Source organism: Eumetopias jubatus, unplaced genomic scaffold (genome assembly GCF_037043125.1).
Source record: "Eumetopias jubatus isolate StellerSeaLion01/CBP00866 unplaced genomic scaffold, mEumJub1_p1.0 scaffold_12, whole genome shotgun sequence".
NCBI lineage: Eukaryota > Metazoa > Chordata > Mammalia > Carnivora > Otariidae > Eumetopias > Eumetopias jubatus.
Window position 1 is genome coordinate 36,134,602 of NW_028274818.1, and position 21,144 is coordinate 36,155,745.

General features: G+C 42.2%; 1 protein-coding gene across 6 annotated transcripts in view; it reads left to right on the top strand.

Annotated features, from left to right (window-relative positions):
- The first annotated feature begins 4,560 nt into the window (after positions 1-4,560).
- HHAT (hedgehog acyltransferase) overlaps positions 4,561-21,144 on the top strand; it is a 328,768-nt gene continuing 312,184 nt past the window's right edge. For 3 of the 6 annotated variants that reach the window (XM_088016784.1, XM_088016787.1, XM_028125835.2), the window contains exons 1-2: positions 15,344-15,430; positions 17,917-18,050. In XM_088016784.1, coding sequence (XP_087872910.1) covers positions 15,363-15,430; positions 17,917-18,050 — 202 coding nt within the window. In that variant the 5' untranslated portion in view covers positions 15,344-15,362. Of the gene's footprint in view, positions 4,647-15,342; positions 15,431-17,916; positions 18,051-21,144 lie in introns of those variants that run through there. The other 3 variants (XM_088016786.1, XR_015766435.1, XM_028125834.2) reach the window with 3 other exon arrangements.

A 21,144-nucleotide genomic window follows, 5' to 3' on the forward strand; every position in this document is an offset into this window, starting at 1 on the left:
TGAAGGGGCAACCCACAGAAAAGGAGAAAATATTTGTAAACCATATATCTGATAAGGGGTTAATATCCCAAATATACAAAGAACTATAGCTCAACAACAAAAAGACAAACAATTTGATTAAAAAATGAGCCAAGGGCTTGTATAGACATTTCTCCAAAGAAGACATGTAAATGGTCAATAAGCACAAGAAAAGATCATCAACATCACTAATTATTAGAGAAATGCAAATCAAAACCACAATGAGATATTATCTCACACCTAGTAGGATGGCTGCTATCAAAAAACAAACAAAACCCAAAATAACAGTATTGGTGAGGATGTGTAGAAATTGGAAACTTTGTGTACTGTTGGTGGGAATGTGCCCTGCTATGGAAAACAGTATGATGATTCATCAAATAATTAAAAATAGAATTATTATATGATCCAGCAATTCTGCTTCTGGGTATATAGCCAAAAGAATTGGAAGCAGAGTCTCCAAAAAGAGATATTTGTATGCCCATGTTCCTAGAAGCATTATTCATAACAGCCATAAGGTAGAAAGAACCCAAGTGTCTATCAACAGATGAATGGTTAAAAACGTGGTATATACATACAGTGGAATATTATTCAACCTAAAAAGGAAGGAAATTCTTTTTTTTTTTTTTAAAGATTTTATTCATTTATTTGACAGAGAGAGACACAGCGAGAGAGGGAACACAAGCAGGGGGAGTGGGAGAGGGAGAAGCAGGCCTCCTGCTGAGCAGGAAGCCCGATGCAGGGCTCGATCCCAGGACGCTGGGATCATGACCTGAGCCGAAGGCAGACACCCAATGACTGAGCCACCCAGGCGCCCCAAAGGAAGGAAATTCTGACACAGCCTATAACAAGGCTAAACCTTGAGGGCATTGTGCAAAGTGAAATAAGCCATTCACAAAAGGACAATTGCTGTATGATTCCATGTATATGAGGTACCTAGAGAAGTCAAATTCATAGAGACAGAAAGTAGAACGGTGGTTGCCAGGGACTGAGAGTTATTATTTAATGGGTATAGAATTTCAGGGTTGCAAGATGAAGAGTTTGGAGTTGCATGACACTGTGAATGAACTTAACACTGAACTGTACCCTTAAAAATGGTTAAGATTGGGGGGCACCTGGGTGGCTCAGTGGGTTGAGCATTTGACTCTTGGTTTTAGCTCAGGTTGTGATCTCAGGGTAGTGAGATCTGACTCCAACCACAGTGGGGAATCTCCTGGGTGGGGGGAGTCTGCTCAGGATGGGGCGGTAGTTTGCTGGAGATTCTCTATCTCCCTCAGCCTCTGCCCCTCCCCTTGCCCCCACAGGCATGCACACGAATGCATGCATAAATCTTAAAAAAAATGGTTAAGATGGTAAATGTTATATGTTTATTTTACTACAAAAAAAAAAAAGTCTATGCTATTAAGCCTGTCCTCTTTCATAATGTAATCTGATGGGAGAAAAACCCAAGGCCTCATATGATTTGCTGAATTTTAAGAAATACTTAAGGCACTTTAATTACCATATACTTATGTGATTGACTAAGTTGACAAATTCAGCATAGGACTAAGAATTTGCTAAGAATAGTCCCTAGGTTAATAGATAACGTGCAGAGTTTGTTAAGGTGTTTATATTTGGGGAAAATGTTTTAAGGAGATGTTAATATTTAGAAAGTCTCAGCATTCAGTATATGATTATGAAAAGTGAGATTCTAGAGTCCATAAAACTAACTTTATGGTAAGAAAAGTTTGGTTTTTTCAGGGGTAACACATTAATTTTCTGTTATAAAATTAATTTGTGTTTAATAAAAATGTGGAAAAATTAAAAATAAAGCAAGTCCCACCACCCAAATTTAACTTTATTTCCTTTCCAGTCATTTCCAGTGATTTTTCCACACACAGGCTTAAAAAAGATATAGTTTGGTCATATTGCATATGATTAGTAACCATTATTTTAAAAGGCTGTGTATCTAATAGACTGAAGAGTGTATACATTTTTTAATTTCTACTTCTTTATTTTTGGAAAATTCAGGAGTTTCCAGGATATTTTCCCCTTTATTATAGTGTATTTTGGTACATTCTAGTATATTTTCCTTGTTATTAAATAAGTTAAAATGATATAAATTTTTTTTTAAAGATTTTATTTATCTATTTTGACAGAGAGAGAGAGAGAGAGACAGCGAGACAGCGAGAGAGGGAACACAAGCAGGGGGAGCGGGAGAGGGAGAAGCAGGCTTCCCGCCGAGCAGGGAGCCTGATGCGGGGCTCGATCCCAGGACCCTGGGATCATGACCTGAGCCGAAGGCAGACGCTTACGACTGAGCCACCCAGGCGCCCCGATATAAGTTAAAATTAAAAAATTTGTTCATAAAGAGTATTTTCTACATTACAGCTAATTTTCTTTGGACTTATTGTCGTAAACAGAGTTCTAAAGGTTTTAGGAATTTTGATACATTTGAAGGGTTTTGATATTGCCAAATTGTTTACCTACCTAAAAAGTTGTGTGTGAGTGCTATCACACTTGCCAGTCTTTAATGCCATTTATTTATTTTTATTTTTTTAAAACAAAGTTAGTTGCTTTTTAAAAAAACAATTTTATTTATTTTAGGGAGAGAGAAAAAGAGAGAGAGAGAGTGCGCACATGCAAGCAGGGGGAGGAGCAGAGGAGGAGGAAAAGGGAGGGGGACAGAATCTCAAGCCGACTGCTCACTGAGCACAGAGCTGGATGCTGGGCTTGATCCCAGGACCCTAAAATCATGACCTGAGCTGGCAGAGAGTCAGATGCTTAACCAACTGAGCCACCGAGGTGCCCCTTTAATGTCATTTATTAACTTCTGCCAACTTTGTATATGAACATCATCTGTTCTTATTTCACTTTGCACTTCTTTACGCTTTCTGCAATGTTTCCTAATTGTGTATCCCAATTATTTTTTTATTGAATTCTTTATTCATGTATCTTGCTCATCTGCAGCTGGCTTCTAACGTTTTCTTATTTAATCCATATATAACAATAAATAACACTTTGCATTATAGTGCCTGCAAATACTTTTCCTAGTCTATTGCTTCTCTTTACATTTTGACTATTTTTATTTAATTGATGTTTCTAATATTCCTATGATTATATCTGCCTTTATTTTTGTTTGTGTTTTCAGGTGACTATGTTGTTTGTGTAGAAAGGGGTTAAGTGTAAATGACAGTGAACCTACATTATTGTCCACTAGTGTCATTTAGAAATAAGGTAGGAACTGTTATCTCATTCCTATCCCTGAGTCGGCCACTACTTGAGCTGTTACTCTCACTCCCTCTGTGAGGCTGAGGGTTCCCAGAAAAAAATACAGGATGCCCAATTAATTTGAATTTCAGATAAACAACTAATACTTTTTTTTAGTACAAGTATATCCCAAATATTGCATGGGCCATACCGATACTATGAAAGTATTGGTTATTCATCTGAAATTCAATTTTAATTGGGCAGACTATTTTTATTTGATACATCTGGCACTTCTACTTGGAGCTCGTTTATTAACACCATCCTGTACTAGGCGGTGGGAGTGGAGATGGTGAGAGCTGAGAGAGAAGATCGTTCCTTTTTCAGAGAGTTTATGCTCTGATTTCTCAGAGAAATTTGCAATCAGAAAGATAATCTCCTGGACTATTTCAGTGACGGCTAGATTAAATTTAAAGCCTCTGTTTTCCTGCTGCCTAAGGCAGAGTTATCCACATTTACCTGATCATAGAACCACCTGAGACACCCCTCCCCTGGGGTGTCTGATCACTTTGGTTTGAAGAGGGATCCAGATGCCTCTGGTTTTAACAAGAGCCCAGGTGATTTTCTGGCTCAGGTAGGTCTGTAGAACTCTGGAAGGCTCGGCGTCCTCTGAGTAACAGCGCTCAGCCGAAGTCACTTTCACTTTTTACAACCCATTCGAAATCACTGGTATACATTTTGCAGTGGTGAGAATCTCTGTAAATTGCTTTACAGGTGATAACGTTCATTCCATTCGGTCTGCACTCTCAATTCTCGAGGAAAGCAGGGAAGCTTATTTCCGCTTGACGGAGGAGGGCAGGGGGGCTCCCAGGGGCTAAGTTCACGCGGCAAGCCGGTCAAGCAGCCCGGCCGCAAAGCCCGCTTTCCTTCCACCCCACCAGGCTACCTCCTCTCGCCTCCAGAGCGTCCGTGGGGACCACTGGGCTGGAGTTAGAGCCCACCTGGAGTTTCAGATGACTTCCACTCCGAACGTGCTGCTGGACCAGCCCCGGGCCTGCAACTAGCAAACGGATGGGGGAGAGGCCCGCGCGCCGTTCAGCGGAGAAAGCCAGAGCCCCGGCGCGGGCGAGCGAGGGAGGCCGGGGGGTGGCCCCCAGCCCGCCGGAGCCCCACACCCCAGGCGCCGAGAGGCCCGCCGCCCCGCTCCCGGAGCGCCGCTCGCTTCCGAGCCCGGCCGCCTGGAGCCGGGGGCGCGCGGGCGCGGCGGCGGGGGCGCGCTCCGAGCACGCGCGCGGGGCTGGTCCTCCAACCGCCGCTCCCGGGGAAGAGGGCGGCTTCCCGGGAAGCCGGCAGCCGCCGCCGCCGGGACTCGGAAGTGCCGAGAGGGTTGTTGGGGACTCGTGGCGCGCGTGAACGCCGCGGTCGCTGCCCGGGACAGCCCGGAGGTTGGTAGCCGGGGAGGTTAAGTGCGGACTTTCGTGGTGTACTCGCTTGAGAACCAGAAATGCTTTTTCCGTTTCCTACCCCGGTTCCTGCGTGCGCGCCCGGGGGGCGGGGCAGAGGAGGCGCCCGGTCCCGCGGTGGAGACAAAGGCGGCAGGGGCCGTGCGCCCCGGGCCAGGCCGCGCTCCGGGCGAGGTGGCCGGGCCACCGCAGGCCCGGCCGAGTCCGCGCACGCCCCCGCCAGCGGCCTCTCCCCGGGCTTGGTCCCCAGTTTGCGCTGGTACCCTGGGCGGTGTCAGAAGTGCGCCAGTCCTACTGCTGCGGATCCAGTGACCCCCGAAGTTAGAGATTTATTTTGCTTTCTACTCTTCAGACTCAGTTGCCTTCTTTTCTTCAAAGTTTAGCCTGCAGGTGGCACCGGTCTCCGGCCTTGGTGTTTGTTAAGAAGTGTGCTTCTTCCTTGGTTCATGGCTTTTGGATCAGAGCAGTCCTGCTAGGGGTTGGCGTCCTTGGTGGTTTGCATTTTATGGGGATGAGACTCGCTGTTTCTGTCTCTTTCTGTGTGGTATTCCTCATTCATTCATTCACTCTCAGAGCTAAGCACATAGGTGCTATCAAGTGCTTACGTGATTAAGTGCTGTCGGAACAGGAGGGGAAGGCTTCACTGAGGAGGTGATGGTTCTTATACTGGAATTTGAAGAACAAGTACAGTTTTGTTTTTTTCCTTCCATTCTTCATGCTCCATCTTTCCTATAATTCTTCTCCCTTTTTTCTCTGTGGCAGTTCTAACCGTGATTAGTATAGAATAAGGACAGTCAGTTCTGACCTGAAGGATTCAACTAATATTAACAAGGATGATGTGCTTGTCAGGTGCTTTGGACCCTTTATATCTAAACCTTACAATCATGGGGGAGGGTAGGTGGTGTTATCCCCTTTCATAGTAGAAAAAAGAGAGGAGATGCTAAAGGCACAAACTAGTAAGTTTCAGGGCTGAGTTTTACACTCCCTTTTCTGGATCAAAGCCTTTGCTGTATCTACTATTTATTTTGCTCCCTCCTTGGGAAGCAGGTTAGCTAGACTAACTTAGGGTCAAGGCTGAGTCTCTGGAGGGAGCAGCCATCATTGTGGGAGGCTACATGTTGGTAGGAACTCTGTAGGTAACATCAGGAACTAGACAGCCTAGGCCTTATTAGTGTTTCCTGCTTGCAGCTCAGGGCCTGGCCAAGGGGAGGCGCTCCTTGTTTTTCTGGAGTTCCTTCTCTTGGGTGAAATCCTTGATTCCTTGTAGGGTTTTTAATTTTGTGTGTGTGTGTACACACACGGACCTCTTTGGAGTCTGGGGAAGCCAATTTTTAAAAGGCATTAAACAAATAGTTACAAATTACATTGAAACATAATTATCAGAATAGTGTAACAAACCCCCAAATTTGTGGTAAGAGTATTTTGTGTTTATTAATGCATTAAGTAACAAAATTCAGTGCTGTATCAAATAACTCATAATTTCAAAGTAGCGATGCCCACGTAAATGATATTTCCCTATATTTGCAACAGCTGCACTGTGTAAGGAAAGTATCTGACTTCAATTGGTGACAAAGTTGCCAGAATTGCTCCTTCTAGTTCTGTTTGTTGTCCATATTTATAATAAATTCTACATTTGTTTTAGAGGTTCATGAAAATAAAGCTGTATGAGGGAATTTATAGGTTTATGGCCCCCTGAATTCTACCTATGGATGCCTTGGGGGTGGAGGGGTGGGTATCCTAGGTTACAAACCCTACTTAGTGGTTGTTTTTCTTCTGGTTTTCTTCTGAATGCTTGCTGGCCACCCTAGAGTATCACAAATACCTGTTTCCTTCTCTTTCAGTTAGTCCTTTTACTCAGGTTCAGTTATTTCTGGTGATAAAAGCTGTTGAGAGGGAATTGCTGGATTGTTTATATACTCTACTTGCTCTGCTCCTGTGGATAATTCTGCTGGAGAGTATTTTTGTGATAATGGCTGTGTGTCACATAGTGCAGGAGAACTTTTTTTTTTTTTTTGAGTGGGAATGAACCTTAATGGAGTATATTACCAGTGCCTGAGAAGAAAACGGTGTTATCACTATATATCCCATAGACATTTAAGAGATTTTAAAATGTTATTGTGAACAATTTTGGTAATATGTTGGAAAATTCAGATGAAATGGACACTTAAAAAAAAATAAAACCCCTTAACTAAGACATAGGAACTAGAAAAGCAGAATAGTCCTGTATCTATTAAAGAAATTAAATTTGTAGTTAAAGTCCTTTCGAAAGCAAAATTTCTAAGCCTACATGGTTTCGTAAGGGAAGTAGTCCATTTAAAAATTGAAAAAGAGGAAACACTCCCTGGCTGCTTTTATGAGGCCAGCATAATCTTGTTACTAAAGCTTGATGAGGACATTACAAGAAAATTACAGGCCATAGTCTCACAAAAAAGATGTGAAAGTCTTAGCAATGATATATTGGTAAATCAAGTCTAACAGTCTATAAAAAGGAGACTAAACCATGACCAATTTGGACTTATTCTAGGGAGGGAAACTTTGGCTAATATCAGAAAATCAAATGTAATTTAACCACATACACATAAAAGAGAAAAATATTTTGACAGAATTCAACACCAATTCATGATAAAAACTTTTTACGGGGCGCCTGGGTGGCTCGGTTGGTTAAGCGACTGCCTTCGGCTCAGGTCATGATCCTGGAGTCCCGGGATCGAGTCCCGCATCGGCTCCCTGCTCAGCAGGGAGTCTGCTTCTCCCTCTGACCCTCTTCCCTCTCGTGCTCTCTATCTCTCATTCTCTCTCTCTCAAATAAATAAATAAAATCTTTAAAAAAAAAAAACTTTGCAAGCTAAAACATTATTGACAGAAATTAAAGATTTAAACAATGGAGGGTACGTCATTGCTCTGCAAATAAGACTATAGATTTAGTACAATCCCAATCATAATCCCAGCAGATGTCTTCTCAAAAATAGAAGTTGATGAGCCAATTCTAAAATTTATTTGGAAATTCTAGATAATCTAAGAAAAAGCAAATTCGGATGACTAGATCAATACATAACATGCTAATATGGTATTGGCCCAATGCTAGATAGACCGTGGAACTCAGTAGAGAATCCATAATCAGGCTCATATGTATGTGTGGTTTGTGCCAAAAGTGACACCGTAGTACACTGGAGAAACTACGGCCTTTTCAGGAAATGATGCTGGGCCAACTGGATCTCCATGTGGACAAGATGAATCTTGATCATCTACCTCATCCCATATACAAATATTAAGATATGTCACACACCTAAATGTGAAAGCTGAAATAATAAAGCTTCTGGAAGAAAGCAAAGTAAAATATCTTTATTACCTAGGGACAGTCAAAATTTTATTGAACAGGACACAAAAAGCAACTAATTATAAAGGAACAAGATTGGTAAGAACTTCTGTTCATTTAAAGATTCCATAAGGAGAGTGGGAAGCAAGCTACAGAATGGGTGAAGATATTTGTAATGCATATATCCAATACAGAAATCCTACCACAATGTAGAAACAACTTCCACAAATCATTAAAAAAATGGACAGCCCAATAGACAAATGGGCAAGTCACTTCCTAAAAGAGGATATCCAAATTCTTAAACACATGAAAAGATGGTTAACCTCATTAGTAATTAGGAAAATGCAAATTAAAATGAAAATGGGCTACCACTATATAGTTACCAGAGTGAGTGCTAAGTATATACAGGCTTCCCCTGCTCTCCAAAAGCAGTGTTCCCGTGAAATCTTTCAAAAGCAGAAATGGTGTGAAGCAAAGAAGCAATTACCATTCATTTATATGGAAAATTTTTGAGCATTCCCAGACCCCAAAAATAACCCCTCTTAAGCTTTTCTAATATCTTAGGATACATCTCGCTGCTAGATGCAGAGAATAAATGAAGACTAAGCACAGATGCTCACAGACACTGTTCAGGGCCCCTGGTGACGTGATGCTGAGATCCTCAGTGTAGTTCCCCGGGAAGGAGCTCCGGGCCACTCCTGCTTGGGATGTGTGCTGCCTCCTTAAGGACTGGCTGCAAAACAAACATTGGGTGCCATCTTCTCCTCTTGCCCCGCCCCCCTTTTTTTGTAAAAGTGAAAATCTTTTGGTTAACAAAAATAGCTACGAATGTAGGTCTTTTGTAAAAAGTGAAGTGGCATAACCTGACCTTTCAGAAAGTGGGGGATACCTGTCCTGTTTGGGTTATGGGCAAACGAACTCTCATACATTGCTGCTGCAGCTGTTCTGGAAATTGTTTGGTGTATCATTTACTATTATTTACTAAAGCTGGACATAGATCTCTCCTATGACTCCATTCTTGGATAAACACAACAGTAAAGGCATATGGGCACTGAAACTCATGCCAGTGAGTGTACAGAACACTATTATTCAAATGGCCCGAAGTTGGAAACAACCCATAAGTTCATCAGTAGTAGAATGGATAACTGCATAGTTTATACGATAGACTACTCTTTAGTAATGAGAATGAACAGTTTATTGTCTCACATGCAATGTGGTTGAGCCTCGCATAGAGCGGAATAAAAAGGTAGACACAACAGAGTAAGTGCTATGTGATTCCATTTATATGAAGTTCAAAAACAGGCACAATGAATAAGATGATAGAAATCAGGCTAGGGGACTTTTGAGGCACTTAATTTTTAATCTGAGTGGCAATGACTGGAGTGAATCTGCTTTTTGAAAGTCTTAATTTTTTTTTTAAATTTAAGTACACTTTAGTATAAAATTTACTTAAAATAGTATATTATAAAATCTTTTGTTCATTCAGATGCCCCTAATCTGGGGAGTGTAAGATGTGGTTGGCATGATTCCTGGTGATTAAAAAGGCTTGAAGTAGGTTGAGAATTTTTGTGGGAGACAGTGTAATAGCACATCAGTAGCTTCTGTGAATTAGGGACTTATAAGAGTGACTCCTTTCCGGCACTCTCTAATAGCAGAAGTCTGGCTTTATGGCAGTTTGTATAAAAAGACCTAGAGCTTTGTTTGATATTAAGACTGTTATCAGTGTGAGGTGGAAGCCAAAAAATGCCAAGGTGCTAACTGAATACAAAATTTTGTTTTAGATTTAATTTTCTTACAATTTAAGTTTTATAACAATTGGATTAAAAATATTCTGATTTTTTTTTTTTTATGTAAATCCTTTTAGTTAGATACTTTTCTCCCACCAGGCAGGTGTGGTATGTTAGTTTCTTATTGTTTCTATAACAAATTACTACAGGGGGCGCCTGGGTGTCTCAGTTGGTTGGGTGACTGCCTTCGGCTCGGGTCATGATCCTGGAGTCCCGGGATCGAGTCCCGCATTGGGCTCCCTGCTCGGCGAGAGCTCCCTGCTCTCCAAACACTGCTTTTGGAGAGCAGGGGAAGCCTGTATATACATAGCACTTACTCTGTTGTGTCTACCTCTGTCCCTGCTCCCTTCTGACCCTCTTCCCTCTCATGCTATCTCTCATTCTCTCCCTCTTAAATAAGTAAATAAAAACTTTAAAAAAAAAACAAATTACTACAAACTTAGTGACTTAAAACACAAGTTTATTATCATGCAGTTCTGGAAGTCAGAAGTCCTGGAGGCTCTAGAGCAGACTTTTCTGTTGTTGCCTTTTGATGCTGCCTTAAGTTCTTTGCTTGTGGTCTCTTCCTTCATCTTCAGAGCACACTACGCTAATCTCTGCTTCCATTATCCCATCTTCTCTCTCTCTCTCTCGGACCCTCCCAGAAGGACCCTTGTGATTGTATTGGGCCTATGTGGATAATCAGGGATAATGTCCCCATCTTAATGACAGCTGCAAAATCCCTTTGTAAGGACCTGTATTTATAGGTTCCAGGGATTAACACATTTGAGGGCTTTCCCAGATGGGATTTTATATTTTGTCTTCACAAATAACACAGTTCCCTCAGTCTCAGTAGGAGCTCACTGATACTTGTTGAATGAAGAACTGCATCTAGATTTCATTATTTAAAGTACAGTTTCTGCAAGAATAGAAGTGACGGTCTTGCCGTACTCTCTGCCATGTCTGGAGTTTTAGGTTCAGGTCTAGATACCTCTAAAGAGACAACTGACTGAATGGTAAAGGGTCAAGGAACTAGGTCACTGAAGAAATGGTTGAAGGAATCATGGATGTTTGTCCTGGAAGAGGGCTTGGGATGGAGTGTGTGGCATTAATTATCTTCAAATATTTGAAGGAGTATTATTGTAGAGAATAATTGTCTTTTTAGTATAATAGCAATAACATTAAAAACAAAAAAAATAGCATTTTAGAACTTACTGTGCCCCAGGCACTGTTCTATCACTTTGTAAGTTCATCTGATCCTTATAGCAACCCTTGACTGTTATCCCTCTTTATACATAAGGAAATTGAGGCATAGAGAGGTTATGCTACTTGTCTTAGGGCATACAACTAGGAAGTAGCAAAGCTGGGATTCGAACTTTGGCTCCACAGCCATCTCTAAATAATTGCATTACCCTGCCTCCATGCCTTTAGTTCCGGAAGGTACAGTTGGACTAGTGGCAGAAAGTTTTTTAAAAACAGAGGGGGGCAGTTTTTGGCTCAGTTTGAGGAAACAACAGGATAATAATCAGAACTGCTTAGAAAAGGTTTCTCTGCCTCTTGGTGTTACTGGAAATGGTCAGGTAGGTTATTGTAAAAGAAATTCCCAAACTGGCTAGAGATTAGATCAGATGACAGTAGGGTCCTTACTGATTTTGAAATTCTGGCCTGGGGGACATAACTATTTTTTTCATATACAAATAATCAACCTTTGTGACATTTTATGTACTAAAGCTCCCTTGTGAACTGCAGTTTTCCCACTAACTTTCCAGAATTTATGTATTAGTGACTCTCACATACTGGAGTGGTAGGCTGTGTCCCTGCCCCCTTTGAAGGTGCCCTTGCTGTGTGCTCTCTCGTAATGAGATGGAATCACTCTTCTCTTCCTGCTTGGATCTGGACTGGTCTTTTGATCAACAAAATGTTCCATGAATTCTGGAGCCTGGTCCTTAAGAGACCTTGCCCCTTCGGTCTTTGTTCTTTTGAACCCCCGAAACCACCGTGCTGTGAAGGGTCAGACCTGCCTAGAGGAGAAGCTAGCACCTACTGCTAGGTGTGGGTGAGGTCCTCTCGGCCCCTCCAGTCCCTGTTGTGCTGTGCAGTTACTTAGTTACGAGAGTGATGCCAGGTAAGATCAGGAGAATGGCCCACATCACCATCCCACAGAATCATGAAGAAAATGGATCTTTGTTGTTTTAAGCCACTATGTGTTGGGTGGTTTATGGTGCAGTGAGACATAACTGATACATGGTATTTTGGTGCATGTTTGGAAGTAGTGCATGTATTTTAAAATATTCTGTAATTAGACGTTCTGCCCAGTCCAGTGGACCTCCTCCAACCCACCCAATCATCGCTCCGTGTTAGTGAAGCCTTTCTGGGTTTGGAGAAGTGTTTTTTGTTAGTATTACATAGTAAAAGAAGAAGACTCTTTGTAAGACTCCTGAGTAGGGTTTGGAGAAAACTGATGTGAGAGGACACAGTGTGTCTGGGTTTGGGTTTCCTCGTGAAAGTTCTCCAATTTGTATTCTGCAAAATAAGTTTGTTTCATCAAATTGGACCCTAGAAAGGAGCAAGTCTCCTAATTTTTCCAAATGTGCTAGAATATCGCCCTACTCTTTGCTTCTCTTCAAAGCCATTGTCAGTTCAGTGTACGTGTGCTCTTTTTGCTTTTCTTACTTTGTGATTTCCAGAGTGTTCATTTGTTCCTAAATTTAGAATCATTTCAATTTTACTCAGCCCTTATCTCTGTGTAACTGCTGACTTTCCCTTCTTATATCTGAGTAAATTGATTTAGTTTGTCATCTTCAGTCAATCTTTTAAGGAAAGTAGGAGTTAGGGCGCCTGGGTGGCTCAGTTGGTTAAGCGACTGCCTTCGGCTCAGGTCATGATCCTGGAGTCCTGGGATCGAGTCCCACATTGGGCTCCCTGCTCAGCAGGGAGTCTGCTTCACCCTCTGACCCTCTTCCCTCTCGTGCTCTCTCTCTCTCAAATAAATAAATAAAATCTTTAAAAAAAAAGAGGAAAGTATGAGTTAGATGGTTCATGTGTGTTTTGATTACATCTAGTTGATTTACAAATTTTCTTCCTAGGGAGCATCTAAATTACACGTAACTTTAAAATTTTCTTTTGCTTGTATGTAGCTTGTATAACCTTCTAGCTTTCCTAATGGATTGATTTCATCATAGACATTGAAAAAAATGAATCTCGTAAGAATAGGGAGGTGGCTGAGGGAAGGCTCTGGAATGAGACTTGGTGGGTCTGAAGCTAAGCTGTGCTGCTTACCAGCTGGGTGATCTGGGGCAAGTTTCTTGACCTTTCTGGGCTTTGGTTTTCTTTTGTGTTAAATGAGGGTACCAAAAGTACCAACCTTAAAAAGTTGTTATGAAGATTAAATGAGATAATACTTGTAAAGTGCTTGCTTAGCATAGGTAGCCTATAAATAGCACTTATTATAGTACAGCTGTTACTAAAGTATAAGAAAACTAAGTAGAGGAAAATTTCAGTTTAGGACATTGAGCAACCGTTAATTGGTAGAAGTAACAATGATGATGCTGGTACCTAAGGATTATTAGCTCAGTGCTGAGTGCTGTTTTGAAAGTCCTCTGGTGCATGTCGGTGTGTGGTTATAGCTCATTCACACTGGATATATCAAGCCCAAGCAGTAGAAAACATTTAAAATGGAAGTGTTTGGAATCCATTTGTAGCATGCATCAAAAATAAAGATACATTTGAAGTGATATTGGAAATTGCTGGGGGAAAGCATCTTACAGAAGTTATGTTTATGCACATTTTTGGCTTTGGCATAGTGAACTGTGCCTCTCTGCCAAGGAACAGGATTTCTGCCTGTGAAAGAGTGGGAGCTGGGAAGTTGGGTTCTGGTTTTTTGCTCCATCACTGGCTTCTCTGTGTGCTTGGGCAGATCGCTGCCTTTCCCTGAGCAGGATTCTGATTCCTGAAAAAGAGCTAACTGTTAGCCCTCCTGGTGAGTAGAGTAGATGATATCTTTGAAAGCAGGTGGAGTGTTAAATTACAAAGTGAATGCAAATGTATGTTTCTTCAGTATGGAAAAAACTCTGTTAGCTGCCATTTTACAGCTAGGATTTTATTCTGTGGGCCTCTTGAGTTCTGTAATCCCCAGATAAATACTTTTTTGAAATACCCAGCCTCAGGGGCTTTTACACCCCAATATGTAGGTAAAATTCCTTGTTACTCCAGTCTGACTTCTTTCCCTTTGATCTCAGAGGAACCCGCTATGATTTCCTTCTAACACCTAATATTAAATGTACTTTCTCTCTCTTTGTCTTCATTTACCTCAAATATTCTTCTCTTGTCAATAACATTTAGTTTTGAGATACTGTGATCTTACAGCTCTGGAGTTGCTGTTATTGTTTTCTTTTTCAATCCTACTGCTTCCTGGCCTGGTTTCCTGTCAGGTATGACTTAATTTTTCTTTGTGTTGCTTGGATCTAGCACTTTCTCTCTACTTCCTCGCGAATTGCTGCCCTTCCTGCCTCTAGATTACCACACTTCCTGAAGCTTCATTCAAATAGTTAAATGTACTGGCTCATAAGCCTGCGGTTTCTTCAGCGAATCAAATCCAAACTTGTAATACTTTATGTTTAAGACCCTCTGCCACATGACTCCTGCTCTCCCTCCCCCTCCACTATCTACGTTTGTACTTCTTCACAGTCCTGGCCAGTATTCCCACTAAGGCGGCCGACTTCTCAGACCCATCCCTTTCCCATCACACATCCTGGCATCTCTTCTTAGCTCTCACATATCAATGGTACAGCCTCAGTTATGTAGATTAATCAGGTAGGCATTTACTTAAACACAGGCTGTACTGCCATCCGTTGGCTTTTCCTGTAGAAGTAATTTACAAATGGTGATTAGCTTCTGGGCTGTCTCGCAGATACCCACTAAGCCGATAATGCTATTGCAGGGTGGGATCTGTGCATGAACAACAGAAAAGAAGCATTACTTACACATTTGAGTAAGGACCTCTTTGATTTTTTATCATGATAGCCTATCCCTAAAGAAGAGCATGCTTGCTTAGAGAAGGAGAAATAGAAACTTGAGAATTTTCTGAGTGTTTAGGAACCTTTATAGGTTTGGACACTTAAAAGTTCTAGTTATATTCCCCAGTGTCCAACTTGCCTTTTCTTTGATACTGTTGGGTCATTGAATCCTTTAAACATATCTACTCTGATTTGCTTTCTGAGGGCACAGCTGAAATGAATACAGAAGAAAACACTGGGGAGAGGAATTTTCTTGAGATAGGTGGGCAAGAGCTGAAAAGACAGGTGTAGGGAAGAAAGATCTGTTAAGGATGACACGTGAGTGTCTGTGGTGGTGGTGTTTTGAGGTGGCATTCCCGGGACTGTGAGTGATGAAACAACACAAGTGGGAACATGCATATCATTCCCTTGGGGATAAGCAAAGAAGTGGTGAAGAAGAGACGCCGGGCAGAAGGCTGTCCAGGTGACCCCCAAGGGGGGGGCAACAGTTTGTTTGCTTTCGGGGTGGCCTGGGGTTGGGTTGGGGTGTGGACAACACGTGAGACCTGAGTGAGAGCTCTGGGGATGCCCTTCTGCTGAAGGAAGCCTGGCAGCAGGTGGGATGGCCATGCCACGCGGAGAGTCTGTGAAATCTCATCAGATCAGGAAGAAAACCAGAGCTTTGGTGAGGTAGGCTTCTGATGAATTAAATTCACTAACTGGACCTGTTGGACAGATCATAGCTAATATTTTGGGGGCACTTACTTGGTGCCAGGCCTTAGATAAGCATTTTACATTAAATTTTAATTCAACAACCCTGTGAGGAAACCTATCTAAGAGGTTGTGACCCACTCAAGTTCCTCTACCAGTAAATGGCAGAACTGCCCTCCCCTCTCCCACTCTGACTCTCCCCCGCACGCCCCCGCCCCCATCTGCTTGATGCAGGCTTTCCTAGCATGCTGTCGGATGGAGGCTATTTGGTCCAGTCCCCACATTTTAAATGTGAAGATTCAGCTCTGCTGCTTTGTTGCTGGTTAGTATGTATCTTTGTGTAGGTGTCTGCAAAACGGGCACAATATAGCTAAGAGCACCAGAAAGGGAAACGTTTTAACACTGAATTTTTTGGTTCCCCACAGTTAATTAATGCAGAGGAATTGTCCTAGAAGAGAATGTCCCTGGAAAGCTTCTAAATAGCAGGGCTTCTATAACTTTCATTTCATCTCTTAAGATTATGTTCACATTTCAGTAGCATTTTTAGGGGACTTTGCTAATCACATATTCTAAATGGAGGTGAGGAGGCCATCCAATATACCAACATCCTTTGAAAGGAGACACATAAAACCCAGAGGTTAAAGGTAACTTCCCACTAACGGGAAGACTATGCTATTCCCACAAAATTCCACAAAGAAATTCTCAGGTATTCTAGGAGATGCCAGGCATTTAAAAATAAAGTGTGAGTAGAAATGTTTAAAGCTAGAAATGGTTCTGAAAAATAGCAGGGGGACCTGAGAAGGTGTCGTTGAGGGCTTGAGAGTGTTTGGGATTGAAAACGTTAAGTGCCTGCCTCTGGATCCCTTAGGTTGCCGGAGACCAAACTGCCTGAGCAACTTTTAGGTCATGACCAGTAGGTACTCTGGGTGGAGGACCACTGACTTCTGACCTATTTTATGAAAGCCAAAGTTTGCATCTTTTTCTGCTCTGTCTCTCTTAGCTTGAAGAGACGAGTTTGTGCGTAGTGGATTATGAGCCAGGCTGTAGGGACAAGTAACTTTGTAAACTGGCATTAATGGAGCTGGCTCTGGCTGAGGGGAGGCATGGAGTCTCGGTGGTCCCAAGACCTGGATTTGAGCACTGGCTCAGTTATTTCTGACGGTGTGGCCTTATTCTTCACATTTGTCCTCTGTAAAATGCCTCTCCCTCTCGCTCCACCTTCTTCACTAGGTGTTGTGAAAATAAAACGAGATGTGTGAATTCTGATTCTTGGCATTACTGTCCCATCTGAGAAGTGCTTGCATGGGGCTTAAAATTTGCTCCTATTTGAATTTGGCATCCACAGTGAGACATATTTGAGAGGCTTAAGTAAAGCATTGAGAGCATTTAACTCTTTGTTACTGGGGAGCTGATTATTTAATTTGCAGAATTTTAGGACTTCCTATCACCTGCCGTAATACTTAGATTATAGACATGGCTGGCGTAAGAGAGAGATCGAGAATAGCAGAGGCTTAAACAACCTGGAAGTGCATTTCTCTTTCATGTAATAGTCCAGATATAAACGGTCTGGGGCAGTTTTGGGGGTGGGGTGGTACATGGAGTCAGGGACGGAGGCTCCTCGATCTTCTTTTCCCACATGGCTCTCACCTCTTGGCCCGAGGTGGCTGTCCCAGCTCTGGCCACCAGGAAGGGCATGGCCACAGCCTTACAGCCAGAGCTATTCAAATGCCCACACTTGGCTACACTATATAGTTGAGCTTAGCATCCATGCCTTCAGATAAAAATTCCATTACTGGGTAAGAAGGGGGACTAAATATTGTGGGATCTGCCACAGCTGCTGGGGGTCAGGTTATCACTTCCCTTTAAGAAGTTTACATAAGATGGAAGACGGCGGTTTTCATTCACCTACTCATGTAAACAACTATGGGATGACATTTGAAGGGGAGAACCAGGAGGTTAAGGCTGTTGGCTTAGAACAGGTTTGGAGATGATCTGTACTTTTCTTCTATTCAGGATTTAAAATTATTTATTATTCATGGAGCACTAGTCCCCTCTCGCTACATTCTACACCCTGTGTTTGGGTACTGGGGACTCAGAGATCATGGTCCCTGCTCTCCAAAGGCCCACCCCACAGGGGGAGGCAGGCGTGTCCGGCATTGAGCACATGACTGTCTGGTGTGCACTCTGATGAGAGGCAGATGGGGGGCTGTGGGAGCTCATAGGGAAGACCTGCCCATCCCAAGGAAGGCAGGGCGTGTGCATGTACGTGTGCGTGTTTGTATGTGTGCGTGTATTTTGGATGCAGGATGCATAAGGTCACTGGCAGAAGGAAGTATAACTGGTGTTATATCTGTATCGCCTGAAGTAGTGACGGGTCCCCGAGAGAGCAAGTGAACTGATACGATGCTCTGTTTCCTAGTGTCATGTCTATGGCTTAATGTCTTTATTTCTGTTTCTCTTTCTAGAAACTCTCAGTGTGTCTGCCTGGACAATTTGTCACAAGGAACAATGCTGCCCCGATGGGAACTGTCTTTTTACCTGTTTGCTTCACTAGGCTTCCACTTATATTCTTTCTATGAAGTTTACAAAGCTTCCAGAGGTAAGGCCCCAACTTTCCTGACCTTCTATCAAGAAAGGAAGGAGGAAGGAAGTGCTCAGAGGTAGAAGATTCAGGAAGATTATCTAATGGGCTGGGGATGACTTGGCCCCTGCTTTGCTTTCCCCGCTGTGGGACTTTGAGTCCATGATCTGAGTCAGTGCAATTTTCCACCCCAATCCTGGATCTTGGAGTGGATCCTGTAAGAGGAGGGTTTGACTCAATGGCTATTGAAGGCTGTGGAGGTGATGTGCAGTAACCTCTTCCATCTCTCTTCCATCATCATTGCTCTCAGACATGTGGAGGCAGCTCACAGTATTAGAGGCCTAGACTCCTTTGTCCTTTTGTTCTGCTGTGTTTTAGTGCTTTGTAATCTTGTTGAAGAAGAATCATCACCAAATCCACATTCCAGCCCATAGGAAGGGGGGTGAGAATCCTCCTGTCCTTTAAGGGGAGCTCAGCAAGTTACCCTTGTCACTTCTGCTCACCCCCAGTTGGCCAGTGCCAGGACTTATGGACACACCTGGGAGGCTGAGAAACATCATCTTTAGCTTGGTGGCCATGCACCACTCAGACTTCCCATGTCATGGAAGAACGGAAGAAAGAAATGAGGAGGGACCATGATGGTCTCTTCCGTAATCAGGGACAGTTTCTTAGAGGAGATGATGATTACTTACGACGATTTTGTCGTAAGACAGAACAGGAGCCTGCCAAGTAGGGAAGATGTCAGAGGATCTGTGGAAAGAGGAGTTTGTAGGCAAAGGGACAGAACTTTGGGGTGTGAGGAAGCATAGCATGGTCTGGCAGCTACAAACCACTCGGTGGGACTGGAGTATAGAATGTGAGGGGACAGTGGTAGGAGGTGAGCTTAGATCAGAAAGCAGGGAAAGACTGTGAAAGACATTTCATTATTTATGTGTGGAGTCTGGCAGGAGAGTATGCTGAAAAGTCACTTAAGATGGTAAAGCACATGTGGATTTGGAGAAGCACAGGTGAGAGTGCTCTGCTCTAAACACCTACCTCCTTATGGATCACTGGGACTGATTTTGATATGCATCCCCAGGATTGATTTTTCTCCCATTCTACATATGTCCCACTCAAAGCCATGGGCTTGGGTGCAGAAACAGACCATCTACAGTAGATGAGGAATGTTCTTTTGTCCGGGCTGGCCAAGTAGTTGTATTCCCCTGCTGGAGCCTCTGAGCTCCCATGTGGGGGAGCCAACCCTGCTCTGTGTCAGGCACCATATTAGATACTACATGTACCTTGTCTCGTTCGAACTTTACAACAGCGCTACGAGATGGTATATTACTTCAAAGACAGGCTTGGCAGCAGAAACACAGCCTCCAATATAACTGTTCCAAGGCTCATATGGTGTCCAGACAGCATCAAAGAGCCTGGCTCCTTCTACCATGTCCCTCTGCCATCTTCGTCATGTGGCTTCACCTCATGATGTAAGGTGGCTGCTTCAGCTCCAGCTGTCATGTTCACTTTTCTCCCAGAAGGGAGGATGGAAGGGAAGGGAAGGGGAGGATAAGCCCTCTTCTTTTCTGAGTATGACTTGAAAGTTGCTTACATCATATCCATTGACATACCATTTGCTAGAACTCAGTCCTGTAGCCACATCAACTGTGAGGGGAGCAAGTAAATGTAATCTTTGGTTGGAAGTCCCATTTATCCAGCTAAATTCAAAGGTTCTATTATAGAGGAGGAAAGAATTAGCAGCTAGTCTTTTCCATAAATGGAGGAGGAAAGAATGGATATTAGCAGCCAATCAGTAGTCTTTTCCATAAATGGATGTCAGTATTCCAGATTTTTGCCATTCTAGTAGGGGTGTAGTGGTATCTCATTGTTTTAATTTGCATTTCCCAGATGACATGTGATATGGAGCATCTTCATATGCTCATTGCCATATATATCTAATCTTCTTTGGTGAGGTGTTCAGGTCTTTTGCCCACTTTTTAATTGGATTGTTTATTTTCTTATTCTTGAGTTTTAATAGTTCCTTGTATATTTTGGATAATGATTTTTGCAAATATTTTCTTCCAGCTTGTGGCTTGTCACCTTATTCTCTTGACAGTGTCTTTTACAGAGCAGATATTTTAAATTTTGGTTAAGTCCAGTTTACCAATTGTTTCTTTCATACGTTGTGTCTTGGGTATCTAAAAAGTACTTCCTAGAGCCAAGGGCTTCTAGATTTTCTCTTATGTTATCTTCTAAGAGTTCAGTAGTGTTGCATTTTATATTTAGATCTATAATATCCATTTTCAGTTAATTTTTATCAAGTGTGTAAAATCTGCATCTAGATTTACTTTTTTGAATGTGGATGTCCGGGTCCAGCATCGTTTGAAAGACCATCTTTCCTGTGTTGTATTACCTTTGCTCCTTTGTCAAAGGTCAGTTTACTGAATTTATGTGGGTCTTTTACTTGGCTTTCTATTCCTCTATTTGTCTGTTCTTTCACCAATGCCACAGGCTCTTGGATACTGAGGCTTCATAGTAAGTCTTAAAATTGGATGACTTTGACTTTGTTCTTCTCCTTCAATATTGTGTTGGCTATTCTGGATCTTTTGCCTCTCCATATAAATTTTAGAATCATGTTGTCAGTATCCAAAAGGGACTTGCTGGGATTTTGATTTGGATTGCATTGAATCTATACATGAAGTTGAGTAGAACTGACATCTTAACAATATTGAGTCATCTTCCTATCCATGAACATGGAATATCTCGATTTTTTTTTTATTCATCAGAGTTTTCTAGTTCTCCTAACATATAACTTGTATGTATTTTGTTAGATTTATAGCTAAGTATTTCACTTTTTGGGGTGCTAACATAAATGGTATTGTGTTCTTAATTGTAAATTTCACTTGTTCATTGCTGATCTATAGGAAAGTAATTGACTTTTGCATATAAATCCTGTATCCTGTAACCTTGCTATAATCACTTATTGGTTCCAGCAGTTTTTTTGTAGATTCTTCGGATTTTCTACATAGCTATTTGTATTATCTGCGTACAAAGACAATTTTATTTCTTCCTTTCCATTCAGTATACTTTTTTTTTTTAAGATTTTATTAATTTATTTGACAGAGAGATAGAG